This window comes from Melopsittacus undulatus, chromosome 3, assembly GCF_012275295.1.
Source record: "Melopsittacus undulatus isolate bMelUnd1 chromosome 3, bMelUnd1.mat.Z, whole genome shotgun sequence".
Taxonomy (NCBI): Eukaryota; Metazoa; Chordata; class Aves; order Psittaciformes; family Psittaculidae; genus Melopsittacus; species Melopsittacus undulatus.
The window spans coordinates 12,607,570-12,626,848 of NC_047529.1; the positions used below are offsets into that span (position 1 = coordinate 12,607,570).

The following is a 19,279-nucleotide window of genomic DNA, read 5'->3' on the forward strand; positions in this document are numbered from 1 at the left end:
CTATAGATCTGTTTCTCCGGCCTGTCCTCCTGTATGTTCCCCCACAATTTAGCATCACCTACCAACTTGATGAGGCAGACCTTCTACCACAACACTAATACAGACATTAAACAGTATCAGCCCCAGTGTCAAACACTGAGGAGTGCCACTAACTGTTTGCTACCAGATGGACTTCATACTGTTGATAGCTATTCAAGCCTTTCAGTCCAGCCAATTTCCCACCCATTCTAATACAATTAGCTAGTCTGCATCTCTCTAACCTGACTATAAGGATACTGTGAGAGACTGTGCTGAAGGCTTTGCTTAAATTCAGGTAAGGGATATTAACTGCCCCTTGCCTTCGTCCATGAAGCCAGGCATCTCCTCTTAGAAAGCAGTCAAGTTGGTCAGGTACAGCCCGTCCTTCAGAAATCTATGCTGGCTGCTGCAAATCACCTTCTAGTCCTTCACAGGGCTGCATGTGAGCTCCAGAAAGATTTGCTAATCTTCTCAGGGACTGAGGAGATGCTGACCAACTTCTAGTTTCTAGGATCTTCCTCATCAGTCTTTTTGAAATTGAGTATAACTATCTCCACAACTCACCACTATATTTCAGGAACTCAACAGTTGCCTTGCAATGACATTAGGCAGCTGCCTCAGCATCCTGCCCTGGCTTGTAAACTTGCATATAGCCACTTAAGATCAATAGTCCCGAACTTGATCTTTGACTTTCATCTCCCTCCCTCCCTTTGATAGCAGGCCTAACTGGTAAACCTAGAAGCACAACTTGCCACTCAAAGTCAAGCAAAGGAGACTTGAGTACCTCAGCCCATTCAGTGTCCTCCAGCACACAGCCTCTCACCCCACGAGCAAGATACCCATGTTTTCTACCATCATCTTTTTTATGCTATTTTACCTATACAAGCTATGCTTTGCTTCATATCCCTCACAACTAAACCATGTCCCTAAGCATCATGTCTACAATTCTTCAAAGTACCTCCAGGAATAGTGACTCAACCACTTACCCAGACAGCCTGTTCCAACGTTTGAAAACCCTTCTGGTGAAGAATTTTTTTCCTAATGTCCAGTCTAAACCTCCCCTGGTGCATCTTGAGGTCATTTCCTCTTGTCCTATCACTAGCTACTTGGGAGAAGAAACCAATACCCACCACATTACAAACTCCCTTCAGGTAGTTGAAGAGAGTAATAGAGGCCCCTCAACCTCCTTTTCTCCAGAATAAACAAGCAGAGTTCCCTCAGCCACTCCTCACAGGAGTTGTTCTTTAGACCCTTCACCAGCTTTTGAATCTTCTTAGGATGAGCTTCAGCACCTCAAAATATCTTTCTTGTAGTGAGAGGCCCGAGTTTGGTTAAACAGGAAAATCCATACTGCACTTGTCCTTGCCTCCTTCTGCACCTACCCTTTTCCTTATGGACTGGGAATGCATAGTCCCTGTGATTTGAGCACACTGCCTTTGAAAATAAACCAGTTCTCCTGAGCCCTTTGCACCCTCAAGGTAGCCACCAAGGTAGCTAAGTCTGCTCTCCCAAAGACCAGGGTCCTTCGGTCTGCTCATCTCCTACACTTTTCTCAGGACCTTGAACTCTATCATCTCTACCTCTTACTGCTAAACCTGCCATTAGCTATGATGTTCCTGCCAGTTCTTCCTTGTTTATGGGAAAGAGGTCAAGTGTAGCACCCTTCCTAGCTGGCTCATCAGCGTATGCCACAAAGTGCCCCAGTGCCCTCCAGAAATCTTCTGGATTACCCAAACCACAGCAAGTTGTCCACCCCAATGTCAGGAAGGTTAACTCTCCCTGACAAGCAGGGCCTGCAATAAATAGATTACTCCTACTTGCTTAGAGAAGGCTTTGGCCACTTGTTGACTGGGCAGTCTTTGCAGGAGAAGCTCACCTACAACATGCCCTTTGGTGGCCTCCTTTGATTCTGATCCTTGAGTATTCAACCAGCTCATCACGCATTCTGTAACTGAGCTCCATGTATTTGAGATGACCTTCTGTTAAGCCTCCTGACTTCATCTTTCCCACCTGTCCTTCCAGAGTACCTGTATTTGTTCACACAGCCCTCCATCATGCAACCCTTCATCATGCAACCCTTCCTGCCATATCACTAATTCCAGCCACATGACAGCTCTGTAACCCTGCACAGACTCACAGATCCTAGTATCTGTACATAAGCACATGTACCCTGGGGAAACAGAGGCTTCAGATTAGCCTTTGGCCATCCCACCTTCTCAGGAAAAAGGTGGAAGAGCCTTGGCTGTCATGTTTTCCATTATGCACATCCTCTTCCCCTCTCAGTTCTTCAACTTGCAAGCTTTCCATTCACTAGTGAGCCCAGTTTATAAACCTTCCTCACCAGTTCAGCAAGTCTGTTGGCAAAGAAGTCCTTGTCCCATTTTCTTTCCACAGCAATCCTAATCTACAACTGATTTACAGGACACCTCTGTTTCTGTCAAAGTCCAGTTACAGGTGTTTGGGGTATTTTCCCCCCCAGTGCTCTCTAAATTTTAAACAGCTCTATTAAAAACTGAAGTTTAGAGATTAAAAAGCTAAAAGCACTCTCAAAACCAGGCAGTCTTATTCATCGTGGTGAAGCTGGAAGAAGAAATCTGAACCTAAACTAAAGCAGCTACAAAGAGATGCACTTAGCACCTAAGTGCAAGTCATTAAAATACATAAATAGCAAAAAATGAAAACCCCAAAACAAAACAAAAAAAAACCCCACAAAAACCAAACAAACCCAAAACCCTACAGAATATATTCTTACCTCGGCCATGTCTTCAAAACAGCTGCCTACTAGTGGATGAGGACTACCTTCATCTGTCATTTCAACAGTGTCTTCTATATGACCCAATAACTTAACACTAAGTTCATGTATGTCCGATATACGACTAAATATATTTTCCACATCCTGCAAAAAGCAACAGAACCAGACAAAATTCAACAGGGAATTTGATACAATTTCTAAGAGAAAGAATGTTATGTGCAAAGCTACTCTGATGATACGAAACTCAAGCACTTCCTTAAATTACAGAACAAAATTTTATAATATATCTTATTATGTAATTTCTGTAGAATGTATATAAAATCACAGAATTTATTTCTTAAGTAACAACTACATATATGCCTAAGTATCTAAAAAGTTACAATGAATCAAATATGGCAAAGAACAGCAATAATACAAATTACAAGCCTGCAAGTGAATTGGGTGGTTTCTTCCACAGTTCTACAAAACTCATGGCTCCCCACAAGTGCTTCCTTACTATTTCCATTTCACAATTTGAGACAGGTGCTTCCTCTACTACTGATATGTTAAACTGGACAATAGTTAAGTTCTAGAAATGTTCATCTAGATTTACAGTTATTATAACAGGGAGTTTCTTGTTTGTGGTTACAATACTTACATGAGATGAAAACAATTTGGAATTGGAGGCATATGGCTCTCTAAAAACTCTGATAATGAGATTTAGTTCCCTTATGTATTGTCGAACCTCTGCCATGAATGACTTTACTAGGTCATAATAGGTTTGCTCCCCTGAGGTGGAGGGTTCCTCATCAGATAAAGTTAGTGCACTTAAATCTTCTACATCTTGATGGAACATATCCATTAATACCTAAGTAGCAAAGACAGGGAAATCCACGAAGTGAGAACAACTTCTTTTCAAGATCTACCAGTAAGTTACCAATTAATGAAATCTATTCTTCACATGAAATCAGATTCATCAGCAGTAAGATTTACATATTATCATTCTGTACTTGCTTGAGCATTTGCAAAAGCAATATTCATTGCTGTGAATTTGCATTATTTGCAGTTAGACCAATCCAGGCATCTCTCCAAGAATGTGGTCCTAAAACCAATTACAATTTTAAGAAGACTATGAAGTACACAAACACATGTAGCTGTATTCTATTACTCTGAATTAGCCCTGCATAACCTCAAGATACTACAGTATCTGAAGCCAGAAAGTACGTGAATTTTGGCTTTTCAGCTTTAGCTTTAACAGGGAGTCACACATGATCATACCCAAAACGCTGTAATCTATCTGTGAACAACACTGGCCTACCCACACGTAGTGTGGCCTGGTTTCTGTCCTTAATAACTCCTTTGAGGTCTCTTGTTAAAACAGACTCTCAAGGAAGGGCACCAGTCTCAGAAAAGGTGGCAGTCACATTGCAGAACTGCATAGATAAAAGGACCTTGACTACCAGAGGTCCCCGTTCATACCCAAGCCAAGGCTTACCAAACACATGCAATTAATAATCTGAACTTCAAGAAAAGTGGATCACTGAACGCTTCTTCCAATCACGGTATGTGAGCCAGAAGTCATTACATAACTTAGGCAAGTGGCAAACAGAAATCACACTTCAGGGTTGTTTCCATGATATTCAAAGAATATCTCAAAGCTAAACTAAATAAGTTGACTGCAAATTAGTAAAATGCATCCTGATTTCAAGTATGTTTAGCAGAAAGAAAACCTAAGGAGGGCCCACAAACAATCTACGATGCCACAGCAAATCTTAACAAGCCAGAATAAGATGTAGTTCAACATACAAGATGACTTTATCCTGGGATAGATGGGAACAGTATTTATAAGCAAATCTGCTGCCCAGAGCAACATCCCATCCACAAAGTCATGAATTGCAACAAACAATACATGTGAACTTCAAAACACAAGAGAACTGGGGAACTGCTTGACAGCCTCCTTCCCAAACAAATGGAAGTAAAGCCATGGAAACCTATGCCTGTTACTGCAGAGACTGACCTGACAGCTGTCAATCATTGACAAGACTGAGGAAAAGACTGTAGGATCAAAGCTGTAAAAACCTCTTCTGAGAGCTGCAGAAAGGAAGGCTAACACATTAAACATGAACTAGAGGTTTTAAAATGACAGAAACAGAGTAAGAAGTGTTTTTTCAAAGTAATTATAGAACTGCAGATCAAGAATTAAACTTCTGAACAAGCACAACAAACATGGCATTTAACCTGGTATTTACAGTTAGCCTTCATTCTTCATAGCATGTTACAGGCACTTCTGCAGAAGACATGTCAGTTAACCAAGCTGTGACTACTGATATTAGATTAGTGAGCTATTCTGCGAGAGAATACTTGGCAACCTGTAAGTTCAAGAGATCACCTGCTAGGTTCATCAGACTTGAATACTAGAACACACCTACCTAGAGCAGTCATTCTTCACACAGGTCTTGCCCTAATGCTCCTGATAAATATACAGGTCTAGAGAGGAGGGAAAATGGGAAACAGCAGGTTCTTTCTCCTAGTGAGTCAAAGATTCCTGCTACACACCCTGGTCTTAACCTTCTCTGAAAGCACAACAATGGACATTTTGCATTAAGACTGTCTTCTTCCAAAGCTCTAAAGAACAGAAGGTGATTCACCTTTCAAAGCCAGTACATAGAACTCAGGTTATAAAGAGAATCATAAAATCATAGAATCATAGAGTAGTTAGGATTAGAAAGGACCTCCTAACTGATTCTGGGGAATGAGACATTATTGGGTCACTACTGTAGGAAATGACATGAAATATTGCATGTATTCAAGGAAGCTCCAATATTTGTAACTACTTTGAAGAAGCAATTCTAGCATGTACTTGAGCTAGAAGATTCCAGGCTGTATTCACAAGGTGTATATCCCACTAGTATGAAATCCATAGAAAGCACAAGCCAACAGAGAAGAAAAACAGCTTGCATTTTATTGCAGTTTGTTTTTTGTAGACAAGGCACAATTTTCCAGATGGATGAATAGCACAAAAGCAAGTGTGAAAGTGCTTGAGAAAAAAAGAAAGGCACACAGGACAAAGAAACTCTTCTAGTTGTTCTGTTTCAAAAAATAAGACCAAACAGAACACATGTTATGAGAATGAAAATAGTATACTATGAACTTTCTCAATGCAACTGGAGAGAAAACACCTCGGAAACGCCTTTCAATGCCTTATTCTGTAGAGGCAGTAAACCAACAGGTTTAGAGCTTTTCAAAAGTTTCTTCTCTGTACACAGAGCTCCTCCAATGTAATGTAACAGAAGTTCTTAAATCAACTAAATTGCACCTTTTCTAGGATAGAAAGAAGCGCAAAGCAACAGCACTTATTCCTGTTACTATTCTGTGACAAATATTCAAGCATACACCTTCAAACCCTGCCCTAATGACCCAGGGCGATATGCTCAAAATCAAGAGTGACCAAGACTCCTGACCTGACTGAGAAGTATTTCACTTTTCAAGACCTCATCAGATATCTGTGAACAGAGTTAGGAAAAAAATGTGAAGAAAGTATTATGAAAAAAAAAAGCAAGAAGGAAGAGACAAAGGCATTAACTGAAACAAAGACAACCCAACCAAAGATACTGATTAACATGGAGGAGGACAAAATATTGGAAAGAGGTGATAAACCTGAAAATCCCTAGACTTCAAGATCAGAGATTCTTAAATCCCATCCTTTAAAGGATTAACTTCAAGCTTTGTTTTGTAAACAATGGAAAACTTGAGATGTTAATGAAGTGGACACAGAAAGGAGAGTGCAAAGGCACCTGAAAGACAGATAGGGGACTTTGATTGGATTCAGACAGGAATCCCTGCTCTTTCCAGCAGCTAACAGATCAATCTTCTGAAGCTACAAGACTACCTGCAGATAAAATATGGATAGGATTAGGCTGATATGCTAACACAGGTGTGGAGTTCTTTTTAAATCCTGGACCATCAAAAGTTGGCTTTTCACATGCAATAGTCTTTTATTTTGGGAGAATACCCAAATTTAATCTCAGACTTCTTTTTTTGAAGCTACAAAAAAAGGCTCCACTATTACAGCTTCAGAATGTTACATTTTTAAGTTAGTGCTGTTTAACAGTAATTTTTAAAGCATTCACACCTCACTGAGATTAGGCAAGTGACAGAAAAAGGAAGAGAAACTTTATTGATAAATAAGCACAAACAATAGCTCTGTAAGCTCAATTAGCTTTTTGATAGCTTTGCTCTATTATTGGAACAATATTTTATGGCAGTAATTTCTTATTTCAAAGGTACAACACTCGATGCACTCAATAAGGAATAGACATTGTCCATTCAAAGCTTAACTGAAGTTTCCCGTTAACATGAGAAACAAGAAGTAGGCTTACCTTATCAGCACACATTGCCACTTTAATATCTTGTTTTGTAATCTCATAATGTCTTATATTCCGCACATAGTTCCCAACCAGTTTTAAGATGTCTGCAGAAATGTATTCTAATACTGCCACTATGTAAACAGACACTTGGTGGTCAATTTTGTAGCCTAGAACTTCCTGAAAGGAAAAAAAAAAACCAAAACAAACCCAAAACATGTTCCATTGTTATTCAGAAAACAAAACAGACACCACAGGTTACAACTAAACCCAGGTAAGTTTAAGACCCTACTCAATAAACATTCACCACATATCCACAGTCCGTTTTAGAAATACAACAAGTGATCTGTAGGCCTGGAGAAGAAAGTGTAGGTGCTGCTTTGCTGAAGTGACAATAGCCAATGACTGTGCCAAAAAAAGTACTTAAACATTTAAGGCTATTTCCAGAAGTTTCTTGAGCATTTTCTTAGTTGTGCAAAATGAAACAAGAATAATCAAATTTGGAACAAATGAGTTCTAGGCTTTGTTTTATCATAGGGAATTAACTAATTTTAAAGGAAACAGGAATACAATTAAATGTATTCAAATATAATAAAAATGCTATTAAATAAACAGGAACACTTAAAACTAGGTAACAAGTACAGATATTCTTAATCCTTTTTGTTTACATTTCAGGCAGCATACAGCCACCACATGAAACAAAGGAATCAAACTGTAACTGCATTCTAAAAGTAGGACTGCAGCACTGCTTACCTTCAATAAGGGATGGATTTTTTCTACTGGGAGAGATAACGGATTTCTTCGCTTCCTCTTCTCAATAGCAGACTGGGCATCAGCTATTGCCCATTTGTCAATAGGATGGGGAAAACTTTTTTGAACACGATCCTTAAAAAAAAAACACAACTAAAGGGTAAATCCATAATCTGCATGAGTTTAGCAATACTACTACATTATCAAATCACTTTCCATTACTTGACAAGGGAGTATTTGCTAATGTTAGTATTTCAACTATAAAAACTCATACAACTTGTGTAAGTTTTATCATTTTGGTACATGCTATTCACTACATTCATAAGTTTGTATCAGAATATCATTATTATAGAATAATCTAGTGCTCAAAATATGAGAAATACCAGATTTAAGTTGCCACTGCCGGCACAATTCGCTCACCTCATCACTTGCCTAGTAACTCAGCATTTAAATACATGACTACGCTTTCTCCTAGTACTTTATTCCCTGAACAGAATGGTCACTGAATGAGATGATACAAGTTTTCTGTTTCACCTTTACTGATCAGGATGTGGTCCAGATTGTATATGTGCAAACTACTCTGATGATGGCAATGAACACAACAGGTAAAAATATGTCCAACAGCACCCACATATTTTAAAAGTTTCATAGTCTACAGTTGGACCACAGTCACATATGTCCCAGTTTATTTACTCCTTCCAGCAGCCACGGTGACTGAGGGCACCTACCCTCTCCTGCTGGAAATCACACACAGGTCTCTGGAGGTTCAAAGCTTCAGTTTTTGGTAGCCCTGGCATTCACAGACACCAGAAATTTAGTTTCTCTGATAACTTCATATTTTATTTTTCAGACCACAGTTCCCACTGAGTGTTTCGGTTAAAAGTGCTCACTTACATAAATATGACCCTCATTTGAGCAACCATGAAATGAGGAAGATTAAGTTAGCGACCTCTTACAATGATCTGGTACAGGACAAAGTACACAAAAACTTTCTAACAAAATAACTGGGACAGAATACAATTCTGCAAAGGTGGCGCCGATCTTTGCAAAGTGCAGGCTTTTCTTATTCTCCCCTCGTGGAAACGATTCTTCAAGAGGAAAGCAGAGGTCCAGTAAAAAAAGTCTGATTCACTATCTAAAACCAATTCACTCCCCCAAAATAGTCTAGCCTGCTGATTGAACAATGAAGGTGTCCTGGGGCAATAATAAATGTGTATGACCATATAATTAAAGACAGCATCGTTATGCATAAACACAGAGGAGGTAAACTGAGGTTGCTTGGTCATCTCCAATTCTTGCGCTTCTCATCCTGATGTCACAGACTTGTCCTGCAATGCTATGTGTCAATTATTTTTTTGTTTAAAAAAAATATTGAAAATAACAGCATTAAACAATCTTCCACAAACCTTGTCTCTTGCACTGCCAGACCAGACTAATGTTGCAAAATAGGCCAGCCATTAATGGGGACATGGGAACACCATCAGAGGTGTCAGTGTTCAGAAGAGAAGAGGAAGCATGAAATTAATGAATCTTGAGCTCAGACAATTACTTTTACTTTTTAATTGAGTTTTTATTTTTTGTTGCTGGGTGGGTGGTTTTGGTTTTTTCCTTTAGTCCACTTTCTTCAGGATGTGAGGAAGCTGCATCTTGCTTTGTTACCTACCCCAGCACAGGCACAGCCCCCAACTACTGAAAACCAACAGGCATACCACACATGGAGTCTGTAGCTTGGCACCAAAATCTTCAAACCACGGTTAAGGCACAAAGGGCTACCAAGATATTAATGGGTTTAGAAACTTAAGTCATTTAGCTTAACTAATTTGCTTCTCAGATGGAAAATCTCTTCTCAGATCAAGCCCTCTTCTCAATCATCAAGCTGCTTTTCCAAGCAACAGACAAAGGTCTTTGAAAAGGCAATTGTAAGAGAACAGGTTCCTATACAGAGGAAAGAAGTGTTCCTCAGCTCATTCTGAGAAAGTGACTGAGCTATTTTTGTTCAACTTTCCGGGACAGCAGGGTGTATATCACTCTAAATCACTGCTGAGACAGCAGCACAGAGCCTCAGAGTAATCAGCTATAGTTTGCATGCACTACCAGTGGGGAAAAAAAGGCCTTTTGAAAGGAACCAGTCAGATTTACATAAACAAGCTACACTCACCATCTATTATACTGTAATACAGTTCAGAGATAGTTTTACTGTGCAACGAACAACAAATTCAACTGATAAGGAAATCAGATATTGGGTAAGTCAGAAGGCTTTATGCGGAAGGTTCTACTACAGAAAGACAATTACTGTTTTCCTGTTTACACTGTGAACGATTAATATATTAACTTTTCATATAACAGTTCAAATTATTACAGGTTTAACAGTTATTCTCTATACCTCTACGTCCAGGAAACTTCTTGGTTGAGCTTGACACAACATATTTAACAACTGGAGAATTAACTCCTCCACATACTGCAATGCATCTTCAGTAGAGGAAAGTTTAGGATGGACTTGCACCTGAACCTATAGGGAATAGAAGAATTCCAGTTTTGAGTTTTGCTCTTCCCCAGATCACATACCTCACTTGCAAAAAAAAAAAAAAAGGAAAAGACAAATGAGGCAAACAGCTCAGGAAAATTCAACTCAAAATGTAGCTCTATTAAGGTACCCCAGACAAACATGAGTGAAACACTCACCTATACCCGATAGAAATACAATTGTTAAATGTATTCAAATTGCTGTGACATTTAATGCCAAAAAAGCAGCTAATGAATAACAGTGCACTTAGGAAAACTGTTTTAAACCCCCACACATATTCATCTTTGTCCCCTAGGTCTTAAACCACTTTGTACAAAGACATTTTAGACATGGCAGTTTTCTGCCTTTTACAACACATTGTTTATCACTCAATCTATAATAATGAAATAGAGAACTTTTTCACAGGACTACAGAAACAGCAATGGTTTCAGCAGTATTTAGCCTTCCAATTATTTAATCCATCCTTAGGAAGCTCCCACTAACGTTAGCCTAGAAGTTTTTTTCCACACCAACTTTTAATATTTCAGCCTCTAGAGTGAAAAAAACTTCTAAAAAGGCCACAGTGTTGTCCTGACACTAAGTGGCAGCTCAGAGATTTTACAGTTTGGCCTCCATAAATTTACTTATAAGTGCTTGTAAATTTTCACTAGTGTAAATCCACTGAGGCAGATCCTCCTTGCTCCCCTTATTTTTCCAGACAGTGATTTAAGTTCTAAAACAAGCCTCTAGTATAGCTTTCTTTTGCACTTCTGTAGTTCACAAAACAGCAGAGTTTTAACCAGTTTCAATTTCAGGTACACAAAGCTCAGCACCTCAGATCTTAGGCAGGCAGTTTTAATCTCAATCCTACACTGATGGCAAATATTATGCCAGAGCAAGTTTACTGCTAACTTTCGCAATGCGTCTTTCAAGCCCCAATTTCGTCATTTTAGCATTCCACTGTACACAACCCAAAATGCCTCCAGTTCTCCCAATCACTATCACAAGACTGTAACTACCTTAAGCCAAAACCCAACAGTCCAAATATCAAATCCAGGTCTATGTTCAAAAAATGGTACCATAATTAATTTCACACCCAAGATTTCATTCCTGTTTGCACTTATAGCAAGAATTAAACGTTATGAAGTTCAAACACAACAGCATCAAATAGAAATCTACTTGCCTGCTAAGGCACTCATTAGTTTGAAAACTTCATGTCTGGGCATAGTCCTGGTGCTCATATAACCACTGCTGAGATTTAAATACACAAGATCATGCGCTTAGTTTCCTGCAGACTATATACCCTTATGCAGCAGGTCTTTAAAAAAAAGAACACCTCCAGAAGTTACTGCTTTTTAAACTTAAAAGCACTCTGACAAAAATAGAACAGAACTTCTCTCCATTTGACTAGCCAACGCAACTATTTTGATTATGCCAACAGTTTCATTTTCCTAAGAAGTTCACCATACACAGCTACAGAATGTGTTTGTGGAGGTGCCTGAGTAACAGCATGCCCAGCAGTCCCAAGCACTATTTACAATTCAAACACTGACATCTGAAATACTGTACCAGCTTGGAACATCTTAACATCAGAAATTACAGACTTGCAGAAGTATTCTCTTAAAGATCAGAGCTGATCTGAGCTGCCGGGAAAATGCTGCCTTTTATGTTTTGTTGGTTTTCTTTTTCCTAAAGCAGAACTGAACAAATTTCTATCACATTCTCCCTACAGTATACTCTGGCACTTTGTATTTTGAGAAGCATTAAATTACCAAGTCAAGCCAACAGTAAAAATACACAGTATAATAAACCAGAGTGATGAAGAGCAGCTCTAGTTTCTCCTTTACTTAGAGAACAGATTGTAGACTTAAATAGCCTCATTGCAACTCTTTCAGTCTAACACAGAATCTATAGGAATAAATAAAAATACCACATCAGGCTGTGACCTGAAACATTATCTGTAGTCAGCCGAAGCAGAGTCAACAATAATAACTTACTCCTAGGTCAGGAGATAAAGTTCCAAATATTTTTCCTAAGCATTTATGTTTGGGGGGCAATTACAACATTTTCAAAGGCCACTGTCTTCTGGCATTTCAAGCTCTACTTTGACTATCCACCTCAGCAAAAGAAAACATCACGAGGTGTCACAGGTATGCCAGTGTAGTTTATCTATATTAGGTAGTAAATAAGCTTCATCGCTACTTAGGTGAGATTTAGTATCATTTAGAGTTCAAAGTCATACAAGCGAAAGCAAGAAAACAAGGAGACTAACAAGGAAAATTACAGGATAGCTGGTGTACAATTATCACAGGAACATGTAATTTCAGCATCTGCACTAATGTAGTACCTAAAGGCTCAGACCGAGAGTTTAACAGTGTTATTTGAGGGTACTCAATGCCAGTCCCAAGAAGTCCATTATCTAAGACATGATGCAAGACTGGGTAAGATGAAAGATTTAGTAAGAGAAGACAAGAAATGAGAACATGGGTTAGCATACAGCATCACGTGGCCAGTTTCAAAAAGAAGATCCACCTACCAGGGGGTTTCCATCTTTCTTAAAGTCAGCTCAGATTTTTAAATTAAAAAAGCTGGGCCACCCTGCCTTATCATCCTTGAAAAGGAGGAGCATGGCTTGAATCCCACCAGACCCTTCACAGCACTATGTTAGGAATACACATGATAAAAATAGACTAACAGCTTCTGAAGTGTAGTGATGTTTAGATAACATTCTTATCTTAAATAATGACAGAATCCATGCCTTCCCTCCTACATACAACCCCCGTCCCTCCTCCCAAAGTATATATCTTATAAGGGAAATTATTAAAGGAGCAGCTTAAGATCTTTTCACAAAAGCTTTCAATCCTTTGGAATACCCCAACAGATTCTAATGGGCAAATACAGTTTGCATCAGCTACAAATCCCAACCTCCACAGCTCTGTTTTCACTCATATGACCACCTTTTTAAATGTCCAATCTTCTCAATCTTTCTTAATTCTCAAAAGGGAAAGATCAGGATTCTCTTTATTTAAAGATACGCTGAGCCATCATTTCTTGAACAGCTTTTCATGCTGTTTAAGAACAGGAGACAAGGAGTGCCTGCTCAGAAAAATCCTTGGTTGTCTTTATTTGTCTTCCCTTAAAAATCAACAAAAGTAAGGAATTTCTATCAGGAATGGCAACAGCTTTAAAATTACAGCAACCATAAATCTAACCTGCCAGAAAAAGTCAATGAAATCAACTAAAAAAAAATGCACCTAATGAATAATGCAAAGATAAATGTATCTGATCTTACTTTATAACCCTTAGCAACTTATTTTATATAGCTTTCTCAAACCATCCCTTTCAAATTCTACATCAGAAATTAGAACATAAACACACCCACAAGCCTTGTGGTAAGCACCTAAACCAAACCCTGAAACAAGTTTCAGTTAAAGCACTGCAGATCGATCAGTTTCAGCTTATATATAGCCTTGGTCTCTGAGTGGTCCAGCACAACTCCTAGGCTGGTCTCAAGATGACCCAAACCTGGGGCTGGACTGAGACTCAGCAGCTCATTCTGCACTAGAAAGAGGTGTTTTGTAACAACATAAGACTCACACAATGAATTTAACAAACTGATTGATACTAAACCATGCTTCCTCGACAACAGTTTTTGGGTATGTCTTCCTCAAGCAGCCATGAGGAAAAGCTGACTTTATGTCAATCATGAAGCTGAAAAATTTCAACTTACAGTGAAAACACCTCTGCAAAGACTTCTTAAACTTCAAGTGTTTCACAAAAACACCAGCCTAATGCTCCCAAATCATCATTAACAAGCAATGCAATCAGGCAGTTGTTCTGCTAAATCCAGAACATACCAGAAAAATCACAGATGTGAAAGGCTCCAGAGAGAATAATACAGAACTGAGTCCCTAAGGAGCAGAAGCAGCTCCAGTAGCTTCAGAAAAGTGCATAACAAGAAAATCGCTCTAAAGCTACCTAACAACTTCAATGAAAGCAAAGCATCTGCTATCACTGGTTAGGGATAGTTGGGTTTTTTTTGTATCTGGTCAAGAAGACACATCTATGGGGATTCTGGCAAGAAGTCACAGTCTGAATCAAAATCCAATGCTGCTAAAGAACAACTGCTTCACTGCTGAGTACAGGTACTGCCACGCTGCCAGTCTTCCTTGGTGGTGGCTGAAGTGCTTATAAGAAAGTGTCTGAAAGAAAAAACCCAATTATATTTACCGCATCATTTTGATAATAAAACAGAAGCTGTAACCAGACAACAGGCCAAGCTGCTTTCCAAAGCACTACCAGAGAGGGTGAAACTTTACTGACTATAGGCACTTCTCTACACCTTTCCTAAACCTAAAATTTTCCAAACCTTCACAAACACAGTTTATTCAACTGATTATTAGTAGAAAAGACTTGACCACAGAGTACAAATTTCTGTGGGAGAAGAGAATTTTCTTCACCTCTGTAACTTTGTAAGTTGTCACTAATGTTAAAATCCTTATTTTCCCTTAATGACTACAAAACTGCTGACAAGCAATTAATCACTATAGCCATCAAGGATTAAGTATTTTTTGTACAGCTTGCATAGATGAGTGTTCTCACAGTACAGGCACTCCATAAAAAGGGGTTTTATTTTCTATTCTTGTACATCTTTGCTGACATTTGGCAACCCTGCCCATGTTTTGTTATTCTGATCAATCAAAAATCCAGTAAGTTAAACCAAATACAAATGTCTTGGATCTACACTTCAGTAAGAACTCAGCAGCCACAAGACTTAGATTTTTGCCAACATTTCTCTTGATGTACCAAGGCAGCAGTACTAGACTGTACCACTGAGCACACGAAAAATGTACAATAAAGACCTCAACCATAGGAGAATCTTGACTTTATCCTCCATGGCCACCAGATTCCAGAACCCAAAGAAATCAGAAATTAAGTATGTTCTACAACTGCAGTGAAGCAGTGCCAAGAATAAGAAATGCACTTCTGAGTAGGAAGTGGTAACTGGATTGTCATTGATTTAAAGAACTAGGTAATTATAAGTCAGGTAGAACTATCTTTGACAGCCACAGCTCCCTGAGCACTCTGTAGTCACTGAAGCAGCTTTTCTTATCTCTTTTGCTTCATGAAAGGTACAGAAGACTGTACAATACATGGAGTATGTGAAAGCACACTGTCTGAAGCAGCTCCTTTAATTGAGGAAGCAAATCCCCCTCAAGCCACATCAGTCCAATCATTTTGACTACAACAAATTTGGACAGCACCCCTTGTTAATTGCTTAACTGATTCCAAACAACTCAAGGTACACAAACAGTGTAATATCTGTGTGGTAAAAGTTCTTCTGCTTTTTCCTCAGTCATTGAATTGCTCAAGGTATCAGTAAGGATGTTATGCTCTCTACTACAAAACCCAACATATCAGGGAAGAAGCAGGTCATAGATATGCAGAAAAATTCTGACTGCATAAACAAGAGTTATACAAGCAAGATGAAGGCACAAGGAAAGATGTTTAGGAAGAACTATCAAAAAAATTATACATTTTATTCTGGTCATAATCCATTAGTGAAGGAACACCAGTGTTGGGAGAGGCATCACTTTGCAGGTGTCCCTTCTGAGTCCATTTTGCAAGGTGTATTAAAAGTTTCCACCTCCAGGCACCCAAGAGCTCCGGTGTTTCGTATGTCTTGAATCCTTTGTCTTCAGTCCCAGCATCTCACCTTCTTTCCATCTCTGTAACTACAATTTCAGACACCAGCTGTTATTCTTACTTCCTTTTCTTGTACCTCATCACCACAATTACTGTCTTTCATCACAACCTGGGATTTCTGCAACACTCTTTTGCTGCTTCAAAATAACAGTGATGAGGCAGAGAAGCATCTCAGTACACACAATTTTCTTCTTAACTGAGTACAGCGGAGTCTATCTTGACAGCATCTGAAGGAGAATTGGGAGAAAAGGGATGACATTATGATCTGAATGGTACAAGAGCTGGTTTTTGTAAATGCAGCTGTTTAATGCAAATACAGTTCTACTGTTAAGGTTCACATCTAATGAAATACAAGACATGCTCTCCTAAGAATCTGTTAGCATAGGAAGAGATTATTCTTACCTCACATTCTTGGGTTTGTTGTTTGATAAAAAAAAAGAATCAAAATAACTCATTGGGAGAGACAGGGAGAGAAAAAGCTATTTGCAACGATTTGACAAGACCTATTTTTTAAGCACATGATTCTGAGGCTGTAGTTTGAGCTCCCCATTACAAGTCAGCTCACAGTAATAAAAAGGCAATGGCATTTTAATGATTCAGTACATATGTGACAGCTTCCCCCAATAGCTGCAAACACTCCATCCTGGTATATGTACTTTAACGAAGTTAAATTAAATGCCACTCTCCTCATCAGAGATATTAATTCTATATTGGTCTTCACAAACTATTAGTACTAGGTCTCATTTCCAGCTATGCAGGAAATCATCACAACCCTGATTGTGCCTCTACCTGCTTTCATGGTGAAGTTCAGAAAGCAGCTTGCTGTCACTACCCAAGACTGAGTGTCAGCAACTGGTCAGCTAATGGGGGAAAAGAAGGAAAGGTTCTCCTTTGGTAACAATAGGATGTACATGAGCTTCAGATAATCTGAGTCCTACTGAGAAAGCATGCTCTGGCAATTCAGCAGACAAAGCCACCATGTACTAGTTTTCCTCCAGAACAGTTCTGCCCTTTGACCTCACTGTCATATGCTGCCACATTCCCTACTTTTCTAGTGGCACATGCTGGCCTCCAGGTACAGCTCAGGTCTTTGGCTAGCAGAACAAGGGGTCAGTGTCTCTAACTCGCTGACTGCAAAGCTGCAGTTTTGCACCTGTCTCGTGAACAATGACAGACGATTGTCAGATCAAGTGTGCTGCAATGTTAATGGTTTTGCCTGCCACCTATGACAGGTTTGCCATTTTATAGGGCCTTTATTAGAGCTAAACACCCTAGCCAACACTACTTGCATCTACATACATTAGTAAAATATTCAGATTTCTCCATTAATGAAGCAGCCATTTATATAACAATTTAACATTTTCATCTGTTATTTTATTGTTTTTCTGTAACTCAAGTAGTCGGCTGCTCAATAAAACAGGTGACAATATGGGCAGATTTTCCATTTCTGCCTTTAGAGGGACAGCACTAGTAAGCAGCAGAAGGCTCTACTTTTGGAGCACAGGCAGCAATAGCCTCAGAGAAGATCAGAAACAGGTGATGTGAAAAACTGAGGCCAAAAGAGATAACACCCGCCAGATGGTTGCAGATTTGAGTGTGAAGCCTTCAGAACTAACTGCACCTCATTCTTGCAACCCCTCTACCCACAGTTAACAGAGCACAGCACAACATAACCAAGACAACTATACCTTGCAGGGCCAGTTTGTCATCCGTGGTAGCCTGTCATCATTAGCCTTCACTGTTGACTTCAGACTTCACAATTCTTCTCCCCGCAAGGAATTTATCCAGCAGCAAGCATCTTTAACACAGGGTAACTCCACAAATGGCTTGTCTTCTTGGGAAGGAATCTTGCATTTCAGATGCAGCATGTAATTCCAAAGTCTTAGCTCATACTTGACTCAAATTCTCAGTCTGTGTCCTCCAGTAATAAGCAGTGAGGGTCATCGCAAATTTAATAAGCCTCTGCTACACCATGGAATAAACTATCCTCCAAAGGAATGAACTCTTGCTGGTTGAGAACTTGGGTAGCTCCAATTTCCAAGCAGACTGGGTGGCTGTCCAAGTGCTTACAAGCACCACAAGCAGCAGCAAGTTGTACAGTTGGCTCAGAAGTATAGTTTCAAAGAAGTGACTACTGATCAGGGATAAGACATTAACAGTACATGCCATGGATGAGACAAGCAAAAAGACTTCCAAGAACTGGCTGCAACCACAGTGCTGGAGACCTCAAAGCGCATACCCAGAAAAGCAAGGTAATATATTGTAAGAAAAAAATAGGAAGAAATACTGCATCAGTACAACTGCAATATTCTAGACTTCCAATCCATATAGGTTCAACTAGGTCTAGCAGCAAAAGTCGCAGTTAATCCCTGTAACTAGACAGGCTCATAAAGTATTGCTGTGTACAACTAAAAAGCATCAAGTTCTGCAATCCGAAGTCAGTTCAAGCAGTCGTGTCAGACGCCTCTTGTTTCTTAAACCTTCTACTTGCTGGGCTCTGGCTGCAGAAGTGGAAGAGGAGCCCTCACCATGATTTCTTTCTTCCAAATACTTTCCACACCAAAGGCGCTAGCTTCACCATCCCGAGGGAGCAAGACATGCTAGCTTGTCCTAATGACGCCTTCTCAGCAAAAAGGTATTTAAACTAAGAGAAGCTTAACTGAAATTCATTAATACCGAACACCAATTAACTAAAATTCTCTTAGCAGTTCCTCATAACGAACCCTCCCCGAACCGTGTCACTTCTGGGCTCAGGGAGCCCAGCAGAAACCCGCAGCAACATTACTTGCTTCCTTTTCGGCGAAGGGGGGCCGAGACCCGCCTGTCCTTTAGCCATGTTTTATCTACACGGCTCCATCTGTCACAGCATCGGCCCAGCGCCGGAACCCGCGCAGGGCCGCCAGGACCCCTCCGCGGCGCCCGCTAATGCCGGCAGGGTGGCACCGCCTGAGCCCCACCGAGCCCTACAGCCGCGTCCAGGGCGCCAGCCGGCCCCGCTAACCTCAGCTCGGCCGAGGCGCGGCCCACCCTGCGCCGAAACCGCGGCTCGAGGCCCCGCTCCCCCCCTCACCTTCTTGAGGGCGGGCACCAGCAGCCCCCGCCACTTGGGCGCGTTCTCCTCGCTGAAGAACTCGTAGAGCAGCGGCTGAGCCTGCATGATGATGCCGCCGGGCCCGGCCCGCTCGGGGAGGCGGGCGGGGCGGGCCG

At 40.1% G+C, this 19,279-nt stretch overlaps 1 protein-coding gene across 2 annotated transcripts in view; it reads right to left on the minus strand.

Annotated features, from left to right (window-relative positions):
- Positions 1-19,279, minus strand: part of SOS1 (SOS Ras/Rac guanine nucleotide exchange factor 1) — a 52,216-nt gene extending 32,937 nt beyond the window's left edge. Inside the window, exons 1-8 of one of the 2 annotated variants that reach the window (XM_031047511.2) lie at positions 19,143-19,188; positions 17,761-18,573; positions 15,903-16,299; positions 10,247-10,372; positions 7,867-7,998; positions 7,129-7,293; positions 3,408-3,617; positions 2,771-2,914 (exon numbers count right to left, since the gene is read on the minus strand). In XM_031047511.2, the coding sequence (XP_030903371.1) occupies positions 2,771-2,914; positions 3,408-3,617; positions 7,129-7,293; positions 7,867-7,998; positions 10,247-10,288 (693 nt within the window). In that variant the 5' untranslated portion in view covers positions 10,289-10,372; positions 15,903-16,299; positions 17,761-18,573; positions 19,143-19,188. Of the gene's footprint in view, positions 1-2,770; positions 2,915-3,407; positions 3,618-7,128; positions 7,294-7,866; positions 7,999-10,246; positions 10,373-15,902; positions 16,300-17,760; positions 18,574-19,142 lie in introns of both variants that reach the window. The other variant, XM_005147401.4, reaches the window with a different exon arrangement.